The sequence below is a fragment of the Halichoerus grypus genome, chromosome 6 (assembly GCF_964656455.1).
Source record: "Halichoerus grypus chromosome 6, mHalGry1.hap1.1, whole genome shotgun sequence".
Taxonomy (NCBI): Eukaryota; Metazoa; Chordata; class Mammalia; order Carnivora; family Phocidae; genus Halichoerus; species Halichoerus grypus.
The window spans coordinates 20,435,988-20,460,511 of NC_135717.1; the positions used below are offsets into that span (position 1 = coordinate 20,435,988).

The following is a 24,524-nucleotide window of genomic DNA, read 5'->3' on the forward strand; positions in this document are numbered from 1 at the left end:
TCTCCCTCCGGCTCAGGTCATGATCAGGTCAAGCCCCGCATCGGGCTCCCTGCTCAGCAGAGCGTCTGCTTCTCCCTCTGCTCCTCCCCTCTGCACTCGTGCCCCCCCCCCCCGGAATAAATAAATAAATAAATAAATAAATAAATAAATAAATAAAATCTTTAAAAAAATAAAATAAATTCAAGTAGGATGTTTTTTAAAATGACAAAAATGTCCGAGCTTATTTAAAATAAAGAATAGGTGAAAAAAAAAAGGATGGGAAAAAAACCATAGCAAAACATATAAAGTTACAGCAATTAAAACAGTGCACAATAGGGGCACCTGGCTGGCTCAGTCAATGGAGCATGCAACTCCGAATCTCAGGGTTGTGAGTTTGAGCCCCACATTGAGTATAGAGATTATTTAAAATAATTTTTTAAAATTGTATTTTATTAAAAGATTTTATTTATTTGTTTATTTATTTATTTATTTATTTATTTAGAGAGCACAAGCCGGGGGAGAGGCAGAGGAAGAGGGAGAGAGACTCTAAAGCTGACTCCCCACTGAGCACAGAGCCCTACGTGGGGCTCCATCTCACAACCCTGAGATCATGACCTAAGTCTAAACCAAGAGTCAAACACTCAACAGACTGAGCCACCCAGGTGCCCCCCAAAATAAAATCTTTTTAAAAAATGCACAAGAGGCACAAAAATAGATCTGTGGAATAGCATAGGTTTTCTAGAATCAATGCTAACATTTTAAAAAATTGAATATATAGTAAAGGGGGGGGGTCATCATATATCCACAGAGAAGGAAAGGATTATTTTTAAATGTTGCTAGGACAACTGGTTTGTAATTGGGAGAAATATAATTTTTTATCTCATAAAATAAATTCCAGATCAGATGGTTAAGTGGTCTCATTCTCTATACATCTATCTGTGAAGATAGATCTTTATTCCAAATGTTATTTGAGGTAGTAAAGAAACAGGTTTTTGGTGAATCTTAAGATCTGGGTTTTTCTTCCTCTTATTATTCATCATTTTCTGAAATGGTGTCTATTCTTTTAGATAGTGTTAGGAATATATATTTTAGTTTGTTCAGGTCATGCTGTAATTCATTCTTCAAGATAGTGAACTTGAAGATCAGTTAACTGCAGTAAAATGACTTGTTTAAAATAATATAGTGTATAGTGGGTAGGAATTAAAACTGAACTCATAAAGTCATACCATACATAGCCTTTGTATTTAAAAAAATGATACTCAGATAAATGCTTCTGATAAAATAGTTTCATAGTGGCTTATTCCTGTTCAGAAGAGTCATAGCTTTACTAGTGTCATTTACGTAGCTTTCCTCACATCCAGTCTAACCTGGATCTCAGCTGTCGGCTACTTATCAGACCTAAATTTGGCAGAGGTCTTAGGAGTCTGGACTGGCTGATGTGTCTTCCCTCAACTTCCACGCCATAGCTTCGCATTTCAAACGGTGAAACCCGGGCGTCTGGGTGGCTCAGTCGTTAAGCGTCTGCCTTCGGCTCAGGTCATGATCTCAGGGTCCTGGGATCCAGCCCCACGTCGGGGCGGGCTCTCTGCTCCGCGGGAAGCCTGCTTCTCCCTCTCCCACTCCCTCTGCTTGTGTTCCCTCTCTCACTGTGTCTCTGTCAAATAAAAAAAAAAAAATCTTCAGATGGTGAAAACTTGTGAAAATAGTTTCTGTCTCTCTCTTTAGGCTAACTTTTGGGTAATTTCCTGGGATCTAAGTTCTTTTTCCCTGATTTTCTCTTTAGTTAGGTCTCATCTACTACATAACTAACGTCAAGGTTTGAATTTCATTTACTGTATATTTCAGTTCTAATTCTTCCAAGTTAGCCTTTATTGATAGTGCATTATTGTTTTCTAGTGCCTATTTCTTTTTTAATATTTAATCATTTTATATATACTTATAGTAACAGTCTGGTAATTCTCTTTTCTCTATGAGACTGGTGGGAGTTTGCTTCATGGTGGATTGTTGCCTCCTGTGTTTTGCAATTTTGTATCATATGTTTTGCAATGTATTGTGAGCTCATTTTAAGAGAGACTTTCTCTAAGGGACTCTTAGGTATTGGGAGTGATTCTCCCCAGAGAGTATTACCAGTTTGAGGCCATTTTTTTTTTTTTTAAAGATTTTTATTTATTTATTTGAGAGAGAGAGGGAGAGAGAATGAGCAGGGAGGAGGGGCAGAGAGAGAGGGAGAGAGAATGAGCAGGGAGGAGGGGCAGAGAGAGAGGGAGAAGCAGACTCCCCACTGAGCTGGGAGCTCAATGCCGGGCTCAATCCCGAGACCCTGAGATCATGACCTGAGCTGAAGTCAGACACTCAACCGACTGACCCACCCAGGCGCCCCTCGAGGCCATCAAACTTCAGAGCCTCATGAAGGCAGATCTGTGTTTGTAAAATCCAGGGAAATGTTTCTACTTTCCCAGCCCCAGAGCCAGTGCAAAACACAAGTACTCTAGTCTTTCCATGCACTGCTGAGCTCCACTTATGCCAGGCCTTTTCTCTTCCTTTTTTTTTAAATTTATTTTTCAAGTTTTTATTTATATATTTTTATACACATGTGGCAGTAAAAATATAGTATTTCTTTCTCCCCTATTTTTACACAGATGGTAACATAACATAAGTAATGCTCAATACGTCACTTCTTGGTAAGGAGTATTACCCATATATCTTGGATATCTCCCTCATCGTTCCCCTAATAAGCTTCCTTATTTATTTTTTTTGTCATCCCAGTTGATGGACATTTATTTTTTTTAAGATTTTATTTTTTGAGAGAGAGTGAGAGTGCACGCGCATGAATCGGGGGAGCGGCGGAGGAAGAGGGAGAAGCAGACTCCCTGCTGAGCAGGGAGCCCAATGCGGGACTCGATCCCAGGACCCGGGATCATGACCTGAGCTGAAGGCAGCCGCGTAACTGACTGAACCACCCAGGCGCCCCATCAGTTGATGGACATTTAATCCGTGGCTCTTTCTGTGACATTTTGCTCTAAGGGCCCATGGATATTAATTCTCAGATTCCATTTTCTTCAGTGACCTGTTTTCTCTTCACCAGGATCAACTTGCTGCAGATATGTACAACTTTATGGCCAAAGAAGGGGAGTATGGCAAATTCTTTGTTACGGTAAGCCCCTCGCCTTGCCAAAATATGAAAGCATTGTAAAAATTGAGTTGTTTTAGCTTTTTTTGCAAAAGATTTCATTTTTGGTTTTGCTCAGCCATTGTGTGTGTGTCCATCCGATGCTAACGTTACTTTTGTTTTTGAATGTGGGTCTGTTCTCAGTTATTAGAAGCCCAAGCAGATTACCATAGAAAAGCATTAGCAGTCTTAGAAAAGGCCCTTCCCGAAATGCGAGCCCATCAAGGTAATGTAACCTGCGTGCTGGCTGATGCCCCCTTTCCTAAGCCTCTGCCACTTCCGCTTCTGTTCTTCTTACCCCCTGACTCCTTTGCATGCATCTCCTCTGGATAACGCCTCTCTGCCTAGGAGAGTACTATCTCCCAGCATAATTTCATCTTCCTTGCCGCATTCTCTAATTTCTTCCAAACCCAAATTAACCTACTAATGGGACATTCGCAGCTCTTCTGACATCTTCAGTTGAAGAGAAAGCTGGACCCTTGGTGGTGCGGGGTGGGGGGCGCTGGTGCTTGTACATGTCTTCCTGTCTTCTCCTCTTCCGAGTCAGTTATTTGGTCCCTTGGGTTTAATTCTGACCCTGTGATTCCAAGAGCATACATTCTGGGGAAAATATTGTGGACCTTCGAAAAGGAATTTTAGAAGCCAATGCTTGCTAGCCCCTCATCGGCATGACTGAATCATAAGGCCATGACCACTCTTTCCCCCTCTTCCTTGCGGTCCTACAAGGCTCTGGATCTTAGCACTCACATTCTGCCCACCGTACTCAAGCTCTCGGCCAACTTCACCACAAGTCGTGAGTGGACTGAGCTTTCTCCTGAGGCTTAGTTTTACCTGCACATTAAAGCTTTTGACTCTTAATTCTCTGATTTGCTGTCAGAGCATCTCCCAGCAGAGATCAGCAAACACAGTTGAGGCAGACGTTGCTCTGTCTTCTATGGCCCTATTGTACTCTTCTGCTTGTGTAGACCCCACATTGGGAGCTTAGATTTCTCCCTGCAGAACCTTTGGTCTTGAGCTGAAGAGGATCAAGCCAGGTGCTGAGTGTGGCGACTCCATGATCTGGAATGCGAGTCAGCAGGTGTGTGAGTGGAATGTGTGTGTTGGGGGTGTGCACACACACTGGCATCCTCAAGAATGTCACTTCTCTCAGTTTAAGGAGGTCCCAACAGCTTCTGGCTTTGTGCCTGAAAGGTTTTGGATGATAGAATTAGAAAATTCTAGATCTTGACCCACCTGCATCGTCAGATCTTCGGCCATCTTGAGTAAATGCGTCTGATTGACTCTTCCTAGGATGAGCTGCCCTCGCTTTCCTAAGTGATCTAATCTCCTTGTTGGTGGATGACGAGGTCGAGTCGCAGTGCAAAGGAGTGAAGCTGCTGGCCAACATTCAGCCTTGCAAGGGGCAGGCTCCTGCCGGGCAAGTTCCAAGTGCCAAGAGCGTGTATCTGTGGGATACATACCGTGTGCCTGGCTGTGTGTAGGACAAAATAGGAACCATCATCATCTTAGCCTTTGAATGAATTAAAGTCTGGTTTGGAGCTGACTAACAAGCATAAAAAAAAGAGAAGATTGGGTTTCATGAGCAGGACTTTTTTTTTTTTTTAAAGATTTTATTGATTTATTTGAGAGAGAGAGCACGAGAGGGGTGAGGGGCAGAGGGAGAAAGAGAAGCAGGCTCCCCAATGAGCAGAGAGCCCGATGCGGGGCTCGATCCCAGGACCCTGAGATCAAAACCTAAGCCAAGGCAGACGCTTAACCGACTAAGCCACCCAAGTACCCTGTGGACTTTTTTTTTTTTTAACTACTTTTTCCCCAAGTTATTTATTTTTTTTTTAAAGATTTTATTTATTTATTTGACAGAGAGAGAGAACACAAGTAGGCAGAGTGGCAGGCAGAGAGAGAGAGGGAGAAGCAGGCTCCCTGCCGAGCAGGGAGCCCGATGCGGGGCTCGATCCCAGGACTCTGGGATCATGACCTGAGCCGAAGGCAGACGCTTAACCGACTGAGCCACCCAGGCGCCCCTCAAGTTATTTTTTTTTAACTATTTTTTTCCCAAGGCTATTTTCCCTAGAGAAGTATGTCAGCAAGTGACAGGGAACAGGAAGAGGGCAGGGAGGAGGCTGAGGATGGAGCAAGGAGCAGAAACCCAGCGAAGGAAATGTGATCCATCTTTCTTTCCAAGGTTGCCAAGCCTTGGGATTCAGTCCCTTCCACCTCTGCCTGTCCTCCCATCTCCCTGTTGTCTTAGTTCCTGTCTTCCTCTCCCTTTTTCTTCTGTTTTCAGAAAGACTCAGAGCATCCTTACAGTAGGAAAAAAAAAACCTTGACCCCACAGCTGCCACACCCCTGTGCACCCCGATCTCACACGCACAGTCAGCTGACCGGACTCGGTACCTGCCTATCTGCAACATGGTGCCCTGTTAAGTCTCATCCTCCTCTGTTCTTCTGGTAGGCTCTCTGAATGACTCGTTTCCACCGGCCAGCCCTTCACACTGTGTAGTCTCACTTCTGCTCCCAGTCACGATTCTATTAAGAGTAAAAAAATACTGCAGTTCCCAGTGGACCAGAGGCTCTTAATTGTCAGATCCTGGCATCTGATGTGCCTTGGGCTGTCTCTTCCTTGATGGAATGTGTGCCCCTCATTGCACCTGATTGTCTTTCATTGTTAGGGCTGTGCACGTCCTCTCCTGACCCCTTTGTCCCCAGAGCCCCCTCCTGGTGCCAGCCCCCATGTCACCCGTGTCTTCACCCTCATAACCACCTCACTGCTGGTTCCCTCAGAGACTCCTTCAGCTGTCCCCTGAAACTCCATGCATCCCAGAAAGCAAGCTGATTCTTACCCCAAAACCAGCTGCCCTTTTCTCCTCCATGTCTCCTGGACGCCACCTCCCTCCAAACCATCCAGGCTTGACCTCGGAGCCGTCTTGTCCTTCCTTCCCCATACCCTGTAGCTGGGGTCTGTCCTTTCTGCCCTCTGCTGGGCCTTCTGCTCCGCCCACACCATCCCCCCTCCTCTGGGCCCTCGTCACCTTGGGCAAGAGCTATGGAATCAAGTGTAAATTCTGAGACTCAAGATCCCTGGTCTTTTCTCAGCCCTTCTTCCTGGTCTGTTTCATTCAGACCCCCCAGCTCCCCTCCTTGAAGCCAACAGCAAACACTGTCTCCCGAGTCGCCCTAGTGTCCGTGTTCTGCGCCAGAAGTCGCAAACAGCTGTATCTCATTTTTCAAAAAATTTTGCCATCATTTGAACACCAGACGCCTTCACATAACAATCCGATTTCTGGCTTCCCTTGAAGTCACGAAAGTCTGGCGACACGGGTCGTTGGGCACTGAGAAGTGGGGGGGCGGGGGGCTACCTTTCAGCGGACCCCTTGCCCCCAGCCTGACTCAGCACCTCAGGGGCCTCCTTGGCCCCTGTGGGCACCCGCATCTGCAACCCTGATCTGTACCATTTTCCGGCCACGACTTAGCAAACATGTCTTGTCTTTTGTTAATGACTGTTGTATGTTCACGTGTATGTCTTGTCTTTTCTTCCCAGTTAGAAGGGTGGGGAGTCTCTGTGAACTTGGGGCGCTGCTGCAGCGCCCGGCACCTAGCAGGTCCGTTGTTGGAGATGCCGGCATCCTTTGGGCAGTTTGGCACCGGAGTCGTCTAGATGACTGGTTCTCACATCCGCCCTCTGCCAGTGTTACTCCAAGGTTGGGGGTGGGGCACACTGCCGAGCGTTTCCCAGAAAGTTCCAGTGGGGGTTCAGAGAATGCCCGGATCTTGCCGCCATGGGGTCAGGCATGTGGTGGTAGCGATGGCAGGTGCCATTTGCAGAACTCTGCTGGGTGTTCTGATGTACCCCCCAGGGGAGGGGTCTCATGGCCATTTTCTGCTGTGTTGAGAATCATTTAGATAAAAGGGACAAATGCAGGGGAAGGACTGGCCTCTGAGAGGACTGTCACAGAGTTCTGTCTTCTGAGAAGGGTCAGACCCCCAGATGCTCTTGCTACCAGGAATTACATGGGCCGGGGCCAGAGACAAGGAGGGCACCTGCCTCCCTTGCCCTCACCCCTCTTCGACCTGGACCCCACTTGCTCTTTCCACTGATTTTAACCTTGTACAGGCTCTCAGCTCCATGGACCTGGGGGGTTCTCTCTTCCTTCCCCTGCGTGCAGATCATGCAATGGGGCCTGTCCCCGCTCTTCCGTGTAGCCGAGGGTAAGGGGGCTCATCAGAGTCCTCCTGCCTGCTTTGAACCCAAGGTTCGAACAGCAAAGTGGCTGCACGACGTTAACCCCATTAATGGTGCCGAGAAGGACATGAACCCTTCCCGTCACTGGAAAGGCCTAAGTGTTGCTCAGCAGAGTAGCTTCCACGGACCGGTTTCCCCTCTTCTACGTCTGTCGGCGTCTCAGGCAGCACGAGATCTGTACGCACCCACCGGCGGCCCAAACCCAAGCAAACACTTCTCGTTCTAATGGAATTCATGAAATTCTTGTTTGCATTTCACTGCTCTATTGTGTGTACTCCTGCTAAGCTGCCTCACATCTCTTGTGGAATGAAGCAGAGTATGTGACCCCAAAATAACATAAACGACCACTTTACTACTGGTGCAAGCTTCAGCCTCGGCTGCTTTGGGGCTGCAGATACTGCGTGGTTTCCTACTCAGAATGTTCGGGAGCTGGCTGGGGCGCCAGCATTCGGAAGCTCGGCATGTCACGGAGACACTGCGTTTCATATGAGTTCACATCGGCCATCTTCCGGTCTTGTGTGATGATGCTTGGCTTGTGTTTAAAATCTTAAGAAGTTATTTCCTTTTTCACATGGAAGGAGTCTGTTTCTTGTCCCGGAGATAGAAGGCCGGTGCCGCTTTGCATGGCGAGAGTAAATTTCCTTCCAGAGAAATCAGTATGCTCAGACGAATGCTCGGGGTAGCGCCAGGCAGCCCACCTGTCCCGTGCAGGAGCCCCGTCGCGCTCCTGGCAGCCCCGGCAGCTCGCCCTGGAGGGCATTCAGGGCTCTGTTCCGCAAGTAACCCCCCAGCCTGGGACCTACTCTTGCTCTAGTACATGGTAAATAACCAAAGCAAACAGAACAGATGCTTCCCCTTTTCCCAAAGCCTCAACTGCCAGTCTGCTAAAAAAAAAAAAAAAATCCCCTTTGTTAGTTTGGGGAGAAAAAAAACTCCCCAATGATGCCGTGAGATCGCTGGGTGTCTTATGGATGGTTTGCTGCTCTAGATAAGTGGGCGGAAAAGCCAGCCTTCGGGACGCCTTTGGAAGAACACCTGAAGCGGAGCGGCCGTGAGATCGCACTCCCCATCGAAGCCTGCGTCATGCTGCTCCTGGAGACCGGCATGAAGGAGGAGGTGAGCGGTGCTCGGGGGCCCCGCGGGTCGCCATCTACACTGTGTACACTGACGGCTTCCCAGCTTCTGTCGCCGTGACCCGCATTTTAAATGGGGACCCTGCACACTATACCTGGAACAGACACTGTGAATGAAATGAGTTTCACAGAACATTTCCCTTTCCTGCTTGCGGTACACTCTGACTTTCTTTTGCCCCACTTGACTGTTTCATTTTCGACTCTGGTTGTGATTTGTGACATTGAATTTCATTTAAAAAAAATTTTTTTTACAAGATTTTATTTATTTATTCATGAGAGACGGAGAGAGAGAGGGAGGCAGAGGGAGAGGGAGAAGCAGGCTCCCCATGGAGCAGGGAGCCCAATGCGGGACTCCATCCCAGGGCCCTGGGATCACAACCTGAGCCAAAGGCAAATGCTTAACCAATTGAGCCACCCAGGCGCCCCGGTGCCCCTAAATTTTTAAAAAGATTTTATTTCTTTATTTGAGAGAGAGAGAAAGAGAGGGGGAGCACAGAGGGAGAGTGAGAGGGAGAAGCAGACTCCCCTGAGCAGGGAGCCTGACATGGGGCTTGATCCCAGGACCCTGAGCTCATGACCTGAGCCGAAGGCAGATGCTTAACAGACTAAGCCACCCGGGCACCCCTGTGACATTGAATTTCAAGATGCACTAAATAGACCAGAGCTTCTCTGAGCTTTAGCAGAATCTTACATTTGGGTAGTACTATGCATTTTGGTGGGGGTATTTACATACTTATTTTATGGAATCCTTACTCCCCAAAACCCCATGAACCAAGCAGGGCAAGTCTTGTTAACTCCTCGCGTCAATAAGTGAATGAGTTCATGGTAGGGGGCAATCAAAATCAAACGCTAAGTCTTTTTTTTTTCCCTTTTAAAAACCTTATTGAAGTATAATGTACATAGAAAATGTATGTATCATAAGTGAACAGCTTGATAAGTTTCCACAAACTGAACCCACCTGTGTGATCAGCACCCAGATCAAGGAACAGCCCAGAAGCCCTCCTTGTGTTTGTTTCCAGTCACTGCCCCGTCTCCCACTGATGTGACCCCAACTTCTAGTAGCCGAGATCAGAGCTGTCAGCCAGGGCCAATTTTGTCCCCTTCGGGAGATGTTTGGCAAAGTCTGGAGACAGTTTTGATTGTCATAGTTTTGGAGGTGGGTTTGCTACTGCTCTCTGGGTAGAGATCAGGGTTGCTGTTAACATCTCAGAATGCACAGGACAGCCTCCACAACGAAGAATTATCTAGCCTGAAATGTCAGTATTACTGAGATTGAGAAACCCTGCCTAGGTTAATTTTGCTTAAAACCTACATCTTTTAACTCCTGGACCAGTGTCTTCATAGTCCTGCCTTTCTTGCTTGACCTTCATGTGTTTTTCTCTAAGTAATTTTTAGGGCAGTGAAAGTGACAAGCAGCCTAGTCTAACAATTTTTAATGAGATGTCACTTAAAAAAATCCTAAATTTAGAAAATCTATAGCAATCAACCTTATGGAAGTATAAAATATTGCATTTAAATTGATTTCTAATAGGCACAGATAATTTAGCAACGGGACAGGGCAAGAGCCCACACCGATCAGGAATGAACTGCTCTCTGCCTGTCTGTCTGCCCCTCTGCCTGTCCATCTGCCCTGTGCTTGGTCCTGTCGTCCTTCCCGGTCGCCCGCCCTCAGAGATGAGGTGTGTGGGAGTCAGGCCGGGACGGAAGCCTCTTCCATCAGGTGTGTACTGCTGCTCAGCATAAAGCCCACAACTTGAACTTGATGCTCATGGCTTTTTGTTGTCTTTAGGGCCTTTTCCGAATTGGGGCTGGGGCCTCCAAGTTAAAGAAACTGAAAGCTGCTTTAGACTGTTCTACTTCTCACCTGGATGAGTTCTACTCTGACCCCCATGCTGTCGCAGGTGAGCTGCAAGGAGTCGCCCTGGGGGGTGGGTCCCGTCTCAGACAGATCACCAGTTAAAAATCCAATGTTCATTTTCAGATTCAGAGAAAATTGAAATGGTCTCCCTATGTAGGTTTAACTAGACAAACTGAAATGACAAATAAAACTGAATAAGGGTACACACACACGTACACCCCATTTCCTGTTTTGGGGGGTTTCTTTGTTTTCCTGATTATTAAGTAAAGATGAAGGTAGCTTCTAACCCAAACATTTGGAGACCTGCTTGTATTTCCTTCCCTTCTTTCTCCTTCACAGTCTAGATCTGCCTGGGAAAATGATGTCCATTAGAAGGTGACTTTGAAGCTAATTTTATTTTCTACTGACCCGTCAATCTATTTTGCAAGGGCCGGAATTTGTTTTAGGAACACTCCATGCTCTAACCGCTCCTGCTGATTCATAGATTGTTATAGATATTCTTGGCAGGTTGTAATTGAGATCATTTCAATTTGTAAAAAATAATATGTCCTGAGATTCCCAGGCTTACCCCTTGACATACTCAAAGTGAGTGTTAACAATTTCAGGTGCTTTAAAGTCCTATTTACGGGAACTGCCTGAACCTTTGATGACTTTTAATCTGTATGAAGAATGGACACAAGTTGCAAGGTAAGTTTAAAGAACACTGAGTTTTCAAAGTTAAAGGAAATGATGGGATATTACGTCCCCTTTGTGAATCATCTTACTCCCAGGGCTCATAAAATAACATTAAAATAGCACACGTGTTAAATAATATGTGCCTCAGTTCTTACGTGTCGGGTGAGAATATTGAGTATTATTATTAGCGTGGGAGAGTCAGCACTTAGGCATTGGCTTCAGTTTGCGTGCTGTTATGGATGAAGACATATAGTGGGACCTGCGTTCATAGACCCCTTTTAGATGGAAGAAAGCCCTGTCTTGGGGACAGGCGTCATACCGACCAGCGGCGATGTGCCTGGCGAGCCGCGGGAACTCAGCTGTGCAGTAAACAGTGTTGACAGTACTAGTTATGGTTGTTAACGCTTACTGTGTGCTCAGTACATACTAATCTTGATACCCGTTACCTCCTATCATCCATGATCAATGACATAAAAGACAGATGTGGTTAGCCTCATTTTCCAGACATGGAAACTGAGGCTGGGGGAGGCACGGGGCCCAGGGAACAGCGAGTAATTGGCAGAGCGGGAATTTAGACCCAGACCTGTCTGCCCCAAAGACTGTGTCCCTGTCCTTTGCTCCTTCTCCCCCGCCCCCGGCTTCCGTGTGTCTAGGAGCTGTTGGCAGCCTTGTCCACCAAGTCCCAGAGGCTTCTCTCTGGCCGGCCAGGCTGCCTCCTTATTAGCTTGTGCCTCATGGTTCTGACTCACGTCCTCCCTCAGGGGCCTAATTCCTCAGCCCTAAGGGAGGAAGAACAGATCTCCCTTCCCCTCCTACCCTTCCCCTATCACCCGTTCCCAGCAGATGGGCTGTGGGGTCTATTCAGTTAGGCTTCAGTGGCAGGTGGCTCTACCCTGGTTGGTAAGGCTTTTAAAGTCAGAGTAAGGGGTGCCTGGGTGGCTCCGTCGGTTAAGTGTCTGCCTTCGGCTCGGGTCATGATCTCGGGGTTCTGGGATCGAGTCCCGTGTCGGGCTCCCTGCTGAGCAGGGAGCCTGCTTCTCTCTCAGCCTGCCGCTCCTCGAGGCCACTGTGTGCTCTCTCTCTCTCTGACAAATAAGTAAAATCTTAAAAAAAAAAAAAAGTCAGAGTACGTTTGTAGTCACGGTCATATCCTTAGAACCTGCGTGTGGCCCAGCCCCTTGTCAGCGTCCATGTTTCTGGGGCTGAATAAACGGAGCCTAACAGCAGCGTCAAGTAGGAGAGCATTCGGGGTCTCCTCTATTGGGTAGCCTGCCCCACTCCTCCTGCACCTTGATTCGTCTCTCGGCTCTGAGACTCCCAACATCGTTCCCGTGAGAAAATACTCTCTTCGAAGCAGGTATCTGTTTATGGATGTCTTGATTCTCCATACGTGAGAAATGTCAGCATCCCGGTGGCCCATCGACTGGCCTCTAACGTATAATTATGTTTACCCCCTACCTGTCACTCCAGATGGGTCCAGTTGTGGAGGACGTTTTAGGTCCAAGGGTGTGCTGTGTGGGCCACGGCTAAAGCCCTCTCCTGCTGGCGGGCATCGGTGACTGACCTCACCTGGCCCTCTTTTGTCGATGGAAGTTTGCATGTGGAAGCCGTAGAGCAGAGGAGCCCCTGCGATTGCTTCACGACAGGAAAGGGCTGCTGGGCCTGGAGCCTTAGAGCAGAGTTAAGGGCAGGGAAAGGCACAGGGGATCTGGGTGCCCGGGAGTGTGGCCAGCTCACCTGTGGCTGGCCAGCAAGAGATCTGGGCTCCAGCAAGCCGCCCGTGGAGATAGGCACCTGCCTAGACAGAATTTTCAGCAGTGTCTGTCTCCTCTGTGCCAGGTATGTTTCTAAGGTTATGCCTCTGGAACCTCCCCATCACTTGGCAGAATCAACTTTTTTTTTTTTTTAGATTTTATTTATTTATCAGAGAGAGAGAGCACAAGCAGGGGGAGCAGCACGCAGAGGGAGAAGCAGGCTCCCCACTGAGCAGGGAGCCCAATGCGGGACTTAATCCCAGGACCCTGAGATCATGACCTGAGCCGAAGGGCAGACTCTTAACTGACTGAGCCACCCAGGCGTCCCCAGAATCAACATTCTTATCGCCAGGCGGGCACTTCAGGAGACCGAGTCTTGGCAAGGCTAACTCACTGCTCAGAGTGAAAGATTTAGTTGGTATTTGACTCCAAATGTATTTACTTCCAAATCCATCCCATTTTCCAGCCGTGTTTTCTCTGTCAATGAAAGCATCGCTGTTAACATAGCCTGTTATTTACTCAGGGGTTACTAATGATGTGTCTTAATGGAGGGTTATGAATACAGGTTTGGTTTTTTTTTTCCCTCAGTGTGCAGGATCAAGACAAAAAACTTCAGGATTTATGGAGAACATGTCAAAAGTTGCCACCACAAAATTTTGTTAACTTTAGGTATGTATGACCGGCACCCTGCAAATTAAGCCAGCAAGCCACAGTGACTCTGGAGCGAAGAATGGTGCCATCTGCAACAGAGGTCACTCAGTCCAAGCCCACTAAACAAGTGCTTTGGAGAGGACTGGGGGTTGCTGGGAATGGGATTTGATGTATGTTATTGTGACGCATATCACCGTGTGGTGCATCTGCATCGCGTCTGCATTAACAGCTAAGTCCCCTGGTCAGTTTACCACTGCAGCTACTAGGAGGAAGTTCTCATGCAGAGTTGGCTTCACTGCGTGATGGCTTTGGAGTCTAAATTGTCCAGTATGGGGGTCTCCTGGCTGGCTCAGTCAGTAGAGCCTACAGCTCTTGATCTCAGGGTCGTGAGCTCAAGCCCTACATTGGGCATAGAACTTACTTAAATAAATTAAAAAAAAATAAATTGTCCAGTATGTGAAAGGAAAAAATTAATCAATAATTCTGTTTTCTGCAATAGCTTTCATATATGCTATATAATTTATTTTTAATAGAGCATAAATCATCCTATTAAATGAAATGTCTAGAACTGGAGATTATGTATTGCTTTGTGGAATTACTGTTTCTAAGAAAATTTACCGGGGAATACATTTCTAGAATTTCACCTCTATTTTCCTTTTGACCTAAAATGTGACTTTGAAGAAGCATAAAGAGAAGAAGCCCAAAGTATTGAAAACCAAAGAAAATTTCATAAGAGGACTTGGTCCAAAATGACAAATATTCTACTGGTGAAATTTCTGTCATGTTACCTGACCTTTAATTTCAGTCCTGGGTTCTACCACTAAATTAAGCTAAATACTCCCTCTGGACAGCTTAAATATCAACTTTGCCTTAACGAATACGTTAATATTTATAATATCCCTCTTTGATTCATTCAGCACACCCAGCTAGGAATTACAGATAGTCTTAGATTATTCCGTGCCTTATGTTGGAAAATGAATTACAATTCTTGGTAATTTGGGATTTGGTCTCTTATTTTATTTGTTTTACTCTTTATAATTTTGACTAATTATTTTTTGAATAGGGAGCACATTCCCATGGTTCAGAATTCAAAAGGTGTCCAGTGAAAAATCTCTCACATATACACACATACATATATTTGTTGCTCTCACACTCCTCCCTTTTATTTTGAAACCAAATGGTAGTATATATTGTATACATCATTCTCTTCACCTTCTTTGCGGAGTAGACATCCTGAAGATTTTTCCATATCAGTACATAACAATTTTTTATGGCTGTATGGATATATTTTATTAAATCAGCCCCCTATTAATAGATAGTGGGGTTATTCTTAATTTTTTGTTTTTATACTGCTGTGCTTGTATAGGAGAGACTATAACTATATGATCAATTGGAGATTTTCATAATTACCACATAAAATATTTTCCAATACAGTTTCCTTTAAGCAATGTCCCTCTGCTTGTATTTTTTTATGTTTGTATTAAAACATATCGAGCCCACTGTTAATCAGATTGTAGTTTACTGAGGGGTTGATAGATAGGGCATAAAGGAGAAATGGGTTGGAAATACACAGCAGATAGGGATTGAATTGTGGAGGTTTTCTTGTGAGCTGTTTTCCTCTTCCAACCCCTAACAGAGCCTGTTGTCTGAAACAGAGAGCACAGGACTTTGTAAGATACAGAACCTGAGCCAGATTCTGATTCAGCGCCACTCTGCACTTAGCACCTGAGCAACCTGGGACTGAGCACTGGGGCGGGAGGATGCTGTTCCTGCAAATATTTTCCTTTCTCTTTTCTCCCGCAGGTATTTAATCAAGTTCCTTGCAAAGCTTGCTCAGACCAGCGACGTCAATAAAATGACTCCCAGCAACATTGCAATTGTGTTAGGCCCTAACTTATTATGGGCCAAAACTGAAGGGTAAGTGACCTTTCCCCATCTCACGGTATTTTAATCTCCCCTTTGCACCGCAGGGGGACAGACCCCCATTCCAGGGTAAGATACACTTCCAGAGTTGCACTTCTGAACCTGGTCTTTCCACGTAGCCGACATTCTCGGAACACTGCTGTGAGCTGGGTCCCATCCCAGATGCTGGTCACGCGCACAGTCCTCAGAGGGCCCCGCTCTTGGGCAGTCAGGCAGATGAACGGCCGTGGCACTGTGACAGAGCCCCACACACATGTCCGTGCACGTGGGGGTGCTGCCATAGACGTTATAAAGTACGACGGCCACAGTACTTACCGAAGGAACACGGCTCAAGCTGAGAAGTGCAGGGAGAGCCCTGCAGAGGAAAAGGTGCTTGGGTTGTACTTGGATGGATGAATAGCTCCCTGCAGGTGCGACCCCAATAAGCAAAGGCAGTGTGGGCGTGAAAGGGACTGGTTGCTAATTTGGAGGTGGGGGTGGTGTCACATGGTCTTGTATAACCTGAGCGCAGGGGCCAGGAGACTGTGCCAGAGGATTATGAAGCCAGAGCCAGGTTCTGAACGGCCTCATATCTCGCTGAGGTGTTGGAACTTATTTTGGGTCATCAGTGGTTGGGGAGGCATCAAGGTTTCTAAGCTTGATCAGACTGCATTTAAAAAGATAATTTGGGGGCACCTGGGTGGCTCAGTCATTTAAGCATCGGCCTTCGGCTCAGGTCATGATCCCGGGGTCCTGGGATCGAGTCCCACGTTGGGGTCCCTGCTCAGCGGGGAGTCTGCTTCTCCCTCTCCCTCTGCCCCTCACCCCACTCATGTGCTCTCTCTCTCTCTCAAATAAATAAATAAAATCTGTTCCAAACCAACTTAAAATCAGCATTTGGACACACCATTGTTCACCAGCTCACTTGCTGTTAACACAGTGCATGCAGACTAAAGAGTGACAGCTGAGTCAGGGTGATTTTCCTCCTGGGGCATCACCGCCACATGCTGAGGCCAGAGCCCCGTGGATCTGGTTTTTGCATTTGTGCTTAAATATTTTCTTGTTTTAAAGTAATTCAATTGGGGGTGCCTGGGTGGCGCAGTCGGTTAGGCATCGGACTCTTGGTTTTGGCTCAGGTCATGATCTCCGGGTCCTGGGATCGAGCCCCGCCTTGGGCTCCATGCTCGGCAAGGAGTCTGCTTGAGATTCTCTCTCCCTCTGCCCTTCCCACTTGTGCTCTCTCTCTAAAATAAATAAATAAATATTTTTTTTTAAAATAACAAAATAAAGTAATTAAATTGCTCTGACACAACCTGCAGAAATTAGAGGCTGCCCGGGGGAAGCGGTCTAACTTTGTGAATGTCCTTCGCAGAACGCTGGCTGAAATGGCAGCGGCCACCTCGGTCCACGTGGTTGCAGTCATCGAGCCCATCATCCAGCACGCCGACTGGTTCTTCCCTGAAGGTAACGTACCTTTTCAATTTCACAGACCGCCCAAGCAGAACAATAACGGTATAAAAAATTCTTTAAAGAAGAAAATGCTTCAGTAGCCCCTTCGTGAGGATGTGATTGGTTTCATCTTTGACATATTGGCGTCCACATTATTTTGTATTTCGCTTTGTTTCCCTTCACCCTGGAGTTGTCCACTCAGCCAGTGTGTACTGAATACCCATTGACACCATATGTCTGCCGCTGAGATGTGCAGTCTTCCCTGGAGGACCATGGCCCTTGGAGAAGTCCACATAAACAGATATCATCGTACGTGGCGAGTTAGAAGGAAGGGCAGATGGCTTGACAAACTCAGATGTTGGGCACAAAGAACCAGGACTGCTTTATAGAAGAGGTGACACTGAATGTGCAGTTTTCCGCTTGGAAAACAGCTTTTTGTTTCTGTAGGCAGAGAGCTGTGTCTTTGTAAAGGTGGAAGATGAAGCCGGATAGGTTGACTGGAGCCATTTTGTGAAGGTGGGAGTTGGCCGTGTCAGAGAAAGAGGATTTCAGCCGACAGGTGATAGGTTTCCAGACTACGTTTGTTGTAGTCCTGGGGTTCTCAGAGATTCCATGACCCCCTTCGGGGGCATTGGTAGGGCAAGCTTTGAGAGTCCAGACCTGTGGCCCTGCTGTCCCCTCCCCTGGAGTGTGAGCTCCATGACCCCAGGGCAAGCTCGTTTCTCCTTTCCCAGGGTCCCCTCATCATCGAGAATCATACCTCACTCGTGTAGATTCTCAACAAGTACGTGATGCATGAATGAATACCGGCATTTTGCCCAAGATTTCTTTGGGAAAACAAGTCTTAGAAAAACTGCTATAGGCATTATGGAGTTGGTGTTGCCTTTTACTTGTATTTTATATCAAACTGTAAATACCTTTCATTTTTTTTTTAGTAATCCATGCTATTGTCCTCTTCCATATTCCCTGATTTTTTTTTTTTTAAAGAAGAAGGCAGAGGAATTGTGTAACTTATATTCTGAATCACACCCCCTCCTTATCTCTAGTTTCCTCATTTTACCTCCCCCTGGTGTGGCAAACCATTCTTGAAAAGATGAGGGGGCAGGGAGTTGCACCTATGAAACAGGGAGGGCTGATGGGAGTTTTAAAGCCTCATGCACCCGTATGCTCTACACCTCATGTGCAGGCAGACCTCACTTTATGGCGCTTCCTAGATGCTGCAGTATTTTACAAGTTGAAGGTTGGTGGCAACCCTGCCTTGAGCGTGTCCTTTGGTGCCATTTTTTCCGATAGCATTTGCTCATTTCATGTCTCTGTCCCATTTTGGTAATTCTTGCAGTATTTCAAACTTTTTCTTTCTTATTATATTGGTTATAGTGATCTGTGATCGGTGATTACGACTCGCTGAAAACTCAGATGATGGTTAGCAATTTCTTAGCAACGAAGTATTTTTTAATTAAGGTATGTGCCTTGTGTTTGTAGACATACTGCTATGACACATGGCCACATAGTATAAACATAACTTTTATGTGCACTGGGGAACCAGAAGAGTCATTTGACTTGCTTTATTGTGATAATTCATTTTATTGGGATGTTCACTTCATCGCGATACTTGCTTCATCGCGATACTCGCCTTATTGCAGTGGTCTGCCCCCAAACCTACCTTATCTCTGAGGTGTGCCTGCACGCTTGTTTCTCTGTCTCCTTGCAGAGGTGGAATTTAACGTATCGGAAGCATTCGTCCCTCTCGTCACCCCGAATTCCAATCACTCATCTCACACTGGAAATGACTCTGACTCAGGGACCCTCGAGAGGAAGCGGCCTGCCAGCATGGCGGTCATGGAAGGGGACTTGGTGAAGAAGGAGAGGTGTGTTTAGAGCTGTTCACTTTCCTCCAACAGCAGATGTCATGTAGAAGAATTCCTAAACCCTTGGGATCTGGTACTGCATCAGTGGACCTGTAGTACGAGAGTGGCCCACGGCGCGCCCATGACTGTCAGGTCCCGATATTTCGGGAATTCTGCTCTAGTTCATTCCAAACATTAACGTGACCACAAGGCAGCTCTGTAGCTTGTCAGTACACATTGTTCCATATGCATCCGAGCTTCACTTGGTCTGTGGTAAGCATCATACTCATGCTACAAAGCCACCTAAACGTACTTGATGAGGGGGGAAGGGAGAGAAAAAGCAGGGGGACGTTAGGTATTGTGGACAGATGGGAGAATAATCCACCTCTCACAGTGAGTTGTCGGATTTGGTTTTCAAAGAGACACATTTTGGGTGTGACTTGGCCCCTCAGCGGAAGCCAGCCGCTGACTCCGATGCTCAGCTGGAGATACTCCCGTATTTGGACTTAGTGAGAGACGCAGGTCTCCCATCCAAGTACTAACCAGGCCCGACCCTGCTTAGCTTCCGAGATCAGACGAGATCGGGCGCGTTCAGGGTGGTATGGCCGTAGACGAGACGCAGGTCTCTATACTGTGCTCCACGGGCGATTTTAGTGGGATTTTCTTTTTTTTTTTTTTTAAATGTTTTATTTATTTATTCATGAGAGTCAGAGAGACAGAGAAGCAGAGGCAGAGGGAGAAGCAGGCTCCCCACCTAGCAGGGAGCCCGATGCGGGACTCAATCCCAGGACCCTGGGATCATGACCTGAGCCAAAGGCAGACGCTTAACCATCTGAGCCACCCAGGCGCCCTTTTAGTGGGATTTTCAAAACTTAATAAGGCTGTCTGTGACTTACGCCCTCAGAAGCCAACCTGTTCAGTCCGTACGAGGAAATGCCACTGTGCTCACCCACAAGGCCACGTCAGAGAGGCCTGCGGAGTAACGTGCTTTTCGCGTACACACGGAATAATATCACTGGACGTGGTTTTACAACTAAACAACAAGCTCTTCTTTTCATTGCCTGATCTTATAGTGAGCTCTGATTTTTTTGTTTCCTTTTGCTTTATTGTTGTTTTTTAATCCATAGCAAAGGCCCATGCTTTACTTTCCGTCTGTCCCTCTGAAACCCACATTTCTTACGGGCAGAAGTTTTACTTCTCTGAAGCCCTGATCACACATTAGGTCCTGCTTCCTGATGACACACTGGCCACCGCACAATTAGTCTTCATGTATTTGAAGTCACGAAATGCAGCATCCTGGCCCTGGTGGGCACGCAGGAAACGATTCTCGGTTATCTCCCGGGGTGGATTCTCCCCACCAGCTGACCCGGCACACGCGAGCTCAGGGAGCCACATGTCTCTGTTTTTCAAACTGAAAAGCTTGAGAGTTCATCCATCAGTTGGCTTACGTGAAAAGTGAATCTTCCTCCTCCCCATCCTCCAACCACCGTCTCCTTCCCGAAAGCAATGATATTTTTCCGGGGTCACGAATCCTCTCAGATACATTCTTTGCATCCGCCCACACCAGTGCTCGTACAGCTCAGCTGTAGAGGCAGGGCGGTGTGACATCCCGACGCTGCCCGCAGCCTCCACCCCGTCCCCCGCACGCACAGACGCAAGGCGGCCATTGGGTGGTAGGCAGGTAGGCGCGCTAACGCGATGTCACCCACTCAGGACGAGGCCTGCCTGTGTGCTTTCAGCCATTCACACCCGAATTGAGAAAGGACATTGATCAGTACCAGGTCTGTTGGTTTGCTCAGGTGGAAAGCCAGGTTGAGCTGCTTGCCTTGGTAACAGCAGCGACCATTCGTCTGGTCCTCGCCGCCTCACTGCATGCTGGGCAACTCGGGTGGCTCGCCCCGTGCGCGGGTTTTAACACATGCGGAACAGTGGACTTCTGTCTCTATAGTTGGCTTGCATGCTGTGTTGACTGTTTCTTCTTTCTGTGTAGCTTTGGTGTGAAGCTTATGGACTTCCAGGCCCACCGGCGGGGTGGCACTCTAACTAGAAAGCACATATCCCCAGCTTTCCAGCCGCCACTCCCGCCCGCAGATGGCAGCACCTTGGCTCCTGCAGGCCCAGAGCCCCCTCCCCAGAGCTCTAGGGCTGAAAGCAGCGCAGGGGGTGGGACGGTCCCCTCCTCTGCGGGCACACTGGAGCAGGGGCCAAGCCCGGGCGACAGGTAAGAAGGCCGGCTTCTGCTGGCAGCGGGTGCTCAGTGCCCCAGCCTTCTTGCAGGCTCTGGCCTGTAGGCGTGGCCTCCATGCCCACAGAATCGCTCAGCAGGGAGTGAACCAGATCTGCCTTCACTCTTCTGGTTGGCAAAGGATGGGAGAAAAGACTGCAAATTGCTTGCTTCCTTTCCTGTTTTCCAAAAGAAGCAACGTTTGTTTGCATTCTTTACCATACTGCTTCGGTGCTGGAAGCCAACAGGCAGCTAGCAGTACTATAAAGCTCTTTTCCCTGTTTGATGTGCACTCAGTGTTCATTTACCATTTGCTTTTGTCATCTTCTACACTAAGTAGTTAACACTTGAATGTAGCAAGTTACTTAGTTAGAGTATTCCTGGTATTCATTCACTCACCCATCCACCCATCTACCCACCCATCCACCCACCCATCCACCCACCCATCCGTCAGTCCGTGCATCCCATCCACCCACCCATCCATCCGTCCATACATCCATCCATCCATCCGCCCGTCCATCCATCCATCCGTCCATCCGTCCAATCAGATCCTGAATAACTGAGTGCCGGATGCAGTACACAATTGGTGGACTGAGACCTCCCCCACCCCTAGCTTTCAGTCTTACAGGCAAATTGATAGGTGAATACAAGGTAGAAAATATGATAGACTTTCTTAAAAGGCTCTTTTGTTGCTTAACCTTTTGATTAGCTGTCTGGAGTGGGGTACAAATATATAGCAACTTTAAGAAAGAGTACTTTTGAACTTGAGATTTTCATCTACTCTGCATGAATTCACTTCTCCACCGGAGCCTACTCCAGGTGCTATGTCAGACAGTTCAGGACTAGAAGCTGCTGTGACAGATGAGCCCCTCTAGAGAGTATGTGCTACGATTTTTCTTGTCCTTTTCTCACCATGGCCATCTATAAAGCACTAGATAACCACATATAAAGTAAAATAAATGCATAGAACAAGGATCCAGCTTCTCCGGATGGGGAGGGAGTGCCTGGTGGGATGTGAGGCTAGCTGCTTAGGAGATAAAAATCTCATTCCAGCCTCACAGCTGCATTCGGACTGCTCTGTATATTCCTGAGTTCCTTTTGACTCACAGAATTTGCAGAAGTTCACGTTTTGGTTAAAAATCACGAAGGCTTCCACCTCCCAAGGCTTCCTAGGCACATTATAACTCCGTGTTGTCTTGTCGAAACTGATGCTCCACACATGTCTTTGTTTGGGCTTTTATTTTTTTTTTGTTTGAGGGAAAAAAAAAAAGTATTTGCAGACTCACACATTTTCATTTACCTGTAGCCTTCAGGTTGCTTAATCAGGCTAAATACATTAAGACAATAATTAGGATGCCCTGCAGAAGGACAAATGGAGTGTCAGTCCTCAATTTGCTTTTGTTCTTTGTGCCCTGTGGGTATTTTGTGTACTTTCACGAATGGTGTTCACACTTTAGTGACCCTGACAAGATGCAGCTGTAAAGCTTAGTATACAAAGTTCTGAGCCAGGAATCGGCCCGAGTTCTGATCTCTGTCCACCCTGCTGCTAACCAGCTCCGGGCTGTGAGCCATCATTGAGTCTCAGGGTTACTCTTTCCTCGAGTCCAAATGATTGATAATAACCTAGCACTGTATAATTTACAGTGTTAGTATCTTGCCACAGCTTTTGCTTTGTTTTGTACACTGCGTGTGTCAAATCTCGTTCTTTTGAAGTCCGAAAGCCCTTTCATGTTTTTTAATACTGCCCAATTGAAGTACAAGCAAACTAGAAATTTCTTTTTTTTTTTTTAAAGATTTTATTTATTTATTTGACAGAGAGAGACACAGCGAGAGAGGGAACACAAGCAGGGGGAGAGGGAGAAGCAGACTCCCTGCTGAGCAGGGAGCCCGATGCAGGGCTCAATCCCAGGACCCTGGGATCATGACCTGAGCCGAAGGCAGACGCTTAACGACTGAGCCACCCAGGCGCCCCTCAAACTAGAAATTTCTTATTGGTAGCTGTGAAATAGTGTCTCTCATGATATTCGAGTGACAGAGTAGCTGGAAGACAATTGAGGCAGTGAATCTCCTAAAGTAGCCCTGTGTGGCCACAAATAAATAGTGGGTTTGCAGACCCAGTGTGAATTGTTGAAAATTCCCGATCACCTCCTTGCCTGCCGAGGTGAAAACTCTGGGTGGAATCTGGTATTTTGATAGCATGTTGACTAGCTTTCTCGCGGGGAATGCCTGACATCGAACTTGACTTCTGCTCTCCGTAGTCCACCAAAACCCAAGGACTCTGCACCTGCCCCTGCCCCAGGGAGAAATGGCAGTCAGATGGCCAGTGGCCAGAACCAGGCGCAGACGGCGGCCGGCTCCCATCAGCTCTCCGTTGGCCCGGGGCACAATTCTGCTGGCCCTAGCCCGCACACTCTGCGACGAGGTAAGTAGCCACCTTTACTCCTTCCCCTTAGGGAGGGATGTGCAGACTTCCTTGGGTTAGCACAGGGATTCACGTTGCAAGGCTTTCTGACAGAGCATCTCCATGTCTGTTTTAAAATGGCAAGCAGAGGGGAACCTGCTGGCTTCGTCGAAGGAGCACGCGACGCTTGATCTTAGAGTCTCAAGTTCAAGCCCCACATTGGGTGTAGAGATTACTTTAAAAAAAAAAAAAACTTCAAAAAAAATGGCAAGCAGAAAAATCAGTCGTTTAAGAGCAAAATCATTAAAAGGAAATGAAATAATAGAGAGCAGAAAAGCAGGCATTTAAGAATATGTTTAAGCCACAAAGCCTAACAAACGAAAAGTTTTTTCTTGGAAACAACACTCCCAGTTTTCCAGGAATCTGGCATTCCAAGCCGTCCCTCTGCTTGGAAGCCACTGTAGCCTCTGTCGTAACCAGGCTCTACGGGTCTGCAAGCCGCTGTAACCTCTAGATTGAGGTCAGGGCTTTCTGGGTCCTGAGTGCTGTATGATCTGAATGGTTCCCACCCATATCCCTACCGTCCTCCACCCAGCAGTTAGGGGGGTTGCTCTAAAACACAGCAGATCGTGTCTTCTCTCCGTTGAAACTGTCCCTCCGATGGCTTCTGTGCAGACCTCCCCTGTGGGGCCGGTGTGGTCCGCCCTGCCTTTGGGCCCCACACTTAACCACACCCCCTCTCTCGCCAAGCTTCAGCGGTGCTGGTCTGCTCTCTGCTCCTGGGATGCACTAAGCTCATTCCCTCTTTTTTTCTTTTTTTTAAGATTTTATTTATTTATTTGTCAGAGAGAGCACAAGCAGGGGGAGCAACAGGCAGAGGGAGAAGGAGAAACAGGCTCCCCACTGAGCAAGGAGCCCAACGTGGGGCTTGATCCCAGGACCTGGAGATCATGACCTGAGCTGAAGGCAGACGCTTAACAAACTGAGCCACCCAGGTGTCCCTCATTCCCTCTTTAGAACTTCTGCGTTCCATTTTTTCTCTTCTGGAACATTCTGACCCACAACATCTTCTTGTGGTTCTTTTTTTTTTTTTTTTTTTAATTTTACTGGGGTCAGAAGACCTACAATGAGATCTACCCTCTTAAATCTCTAAGAGTACTATAGGCACAGTGTGGTGCAGCAGACTCTAGAACTTACTCATCCTGCATAATTGAAACTTGATGTCTGTTGCTTTGCAGCTGT

General features: G+C 47.2%; 1 protein-coding gene across 5 annotated transcripts in view; it reads left to right on the forward strand.

Moving 5' to 3' along the window:
- Positions 1-24,524, forward strand: part of ARHGAP17 (Rho GTPase activating protein 17) — an 87,652-nt gene that overhangs the window by 49,231 nt on the left and 13,897 nt on the right. For 4 of the 5 annotated variants that reach the window (XR_004923653.2, XM_036112493.2, XM_036112494.2 and 1 more), the window contains exons 8-18: positions 3,065-3,133; positions 3,293-3,374; positions 8,377-8,504; positions 10,311-10,422; positions 10,985-11,066; positions 13,397-13,477; positions 15,263-15,376; positions 16,734-16,825; positions 18,522-18,678; positions 20,648-20,878; positions 23,140-23,303. Coding sequence is in view for 4 of the 5 variants with exons in the window: in XM_036112493.2 (XP_035968386.1) it covers positions 3,065-3,133; positions 3,293-3,374; positions 8,377-8,504; positions 10,311-10,422; positions 10,985-11,066; positions 13,397-13,477; positions 15,263-15,376; positions 16,734-16,825; positions 18,522-18,678; positions 20,648-20,878; positions 23,140-23,303 (1,312 nt within the window). In the remaining variant the exon portion in view is untranslated. The remainder of the gene's footprint in view (positions 1-3,064; positions 3,134-3,292; positions 3,375-8,376; positions 8,505-10,310; positions 10,423-10,984; positions 11,067-13,396; positions 13,478-15,262; positions 15,377-16,733; positions 16,826-18,521; positions 18,679-20,647; positions 20,879-23,139; positions 23,304-24,524) is intronic. The other variant, XM_036112496.2, reaches the window with a different exon arrangement.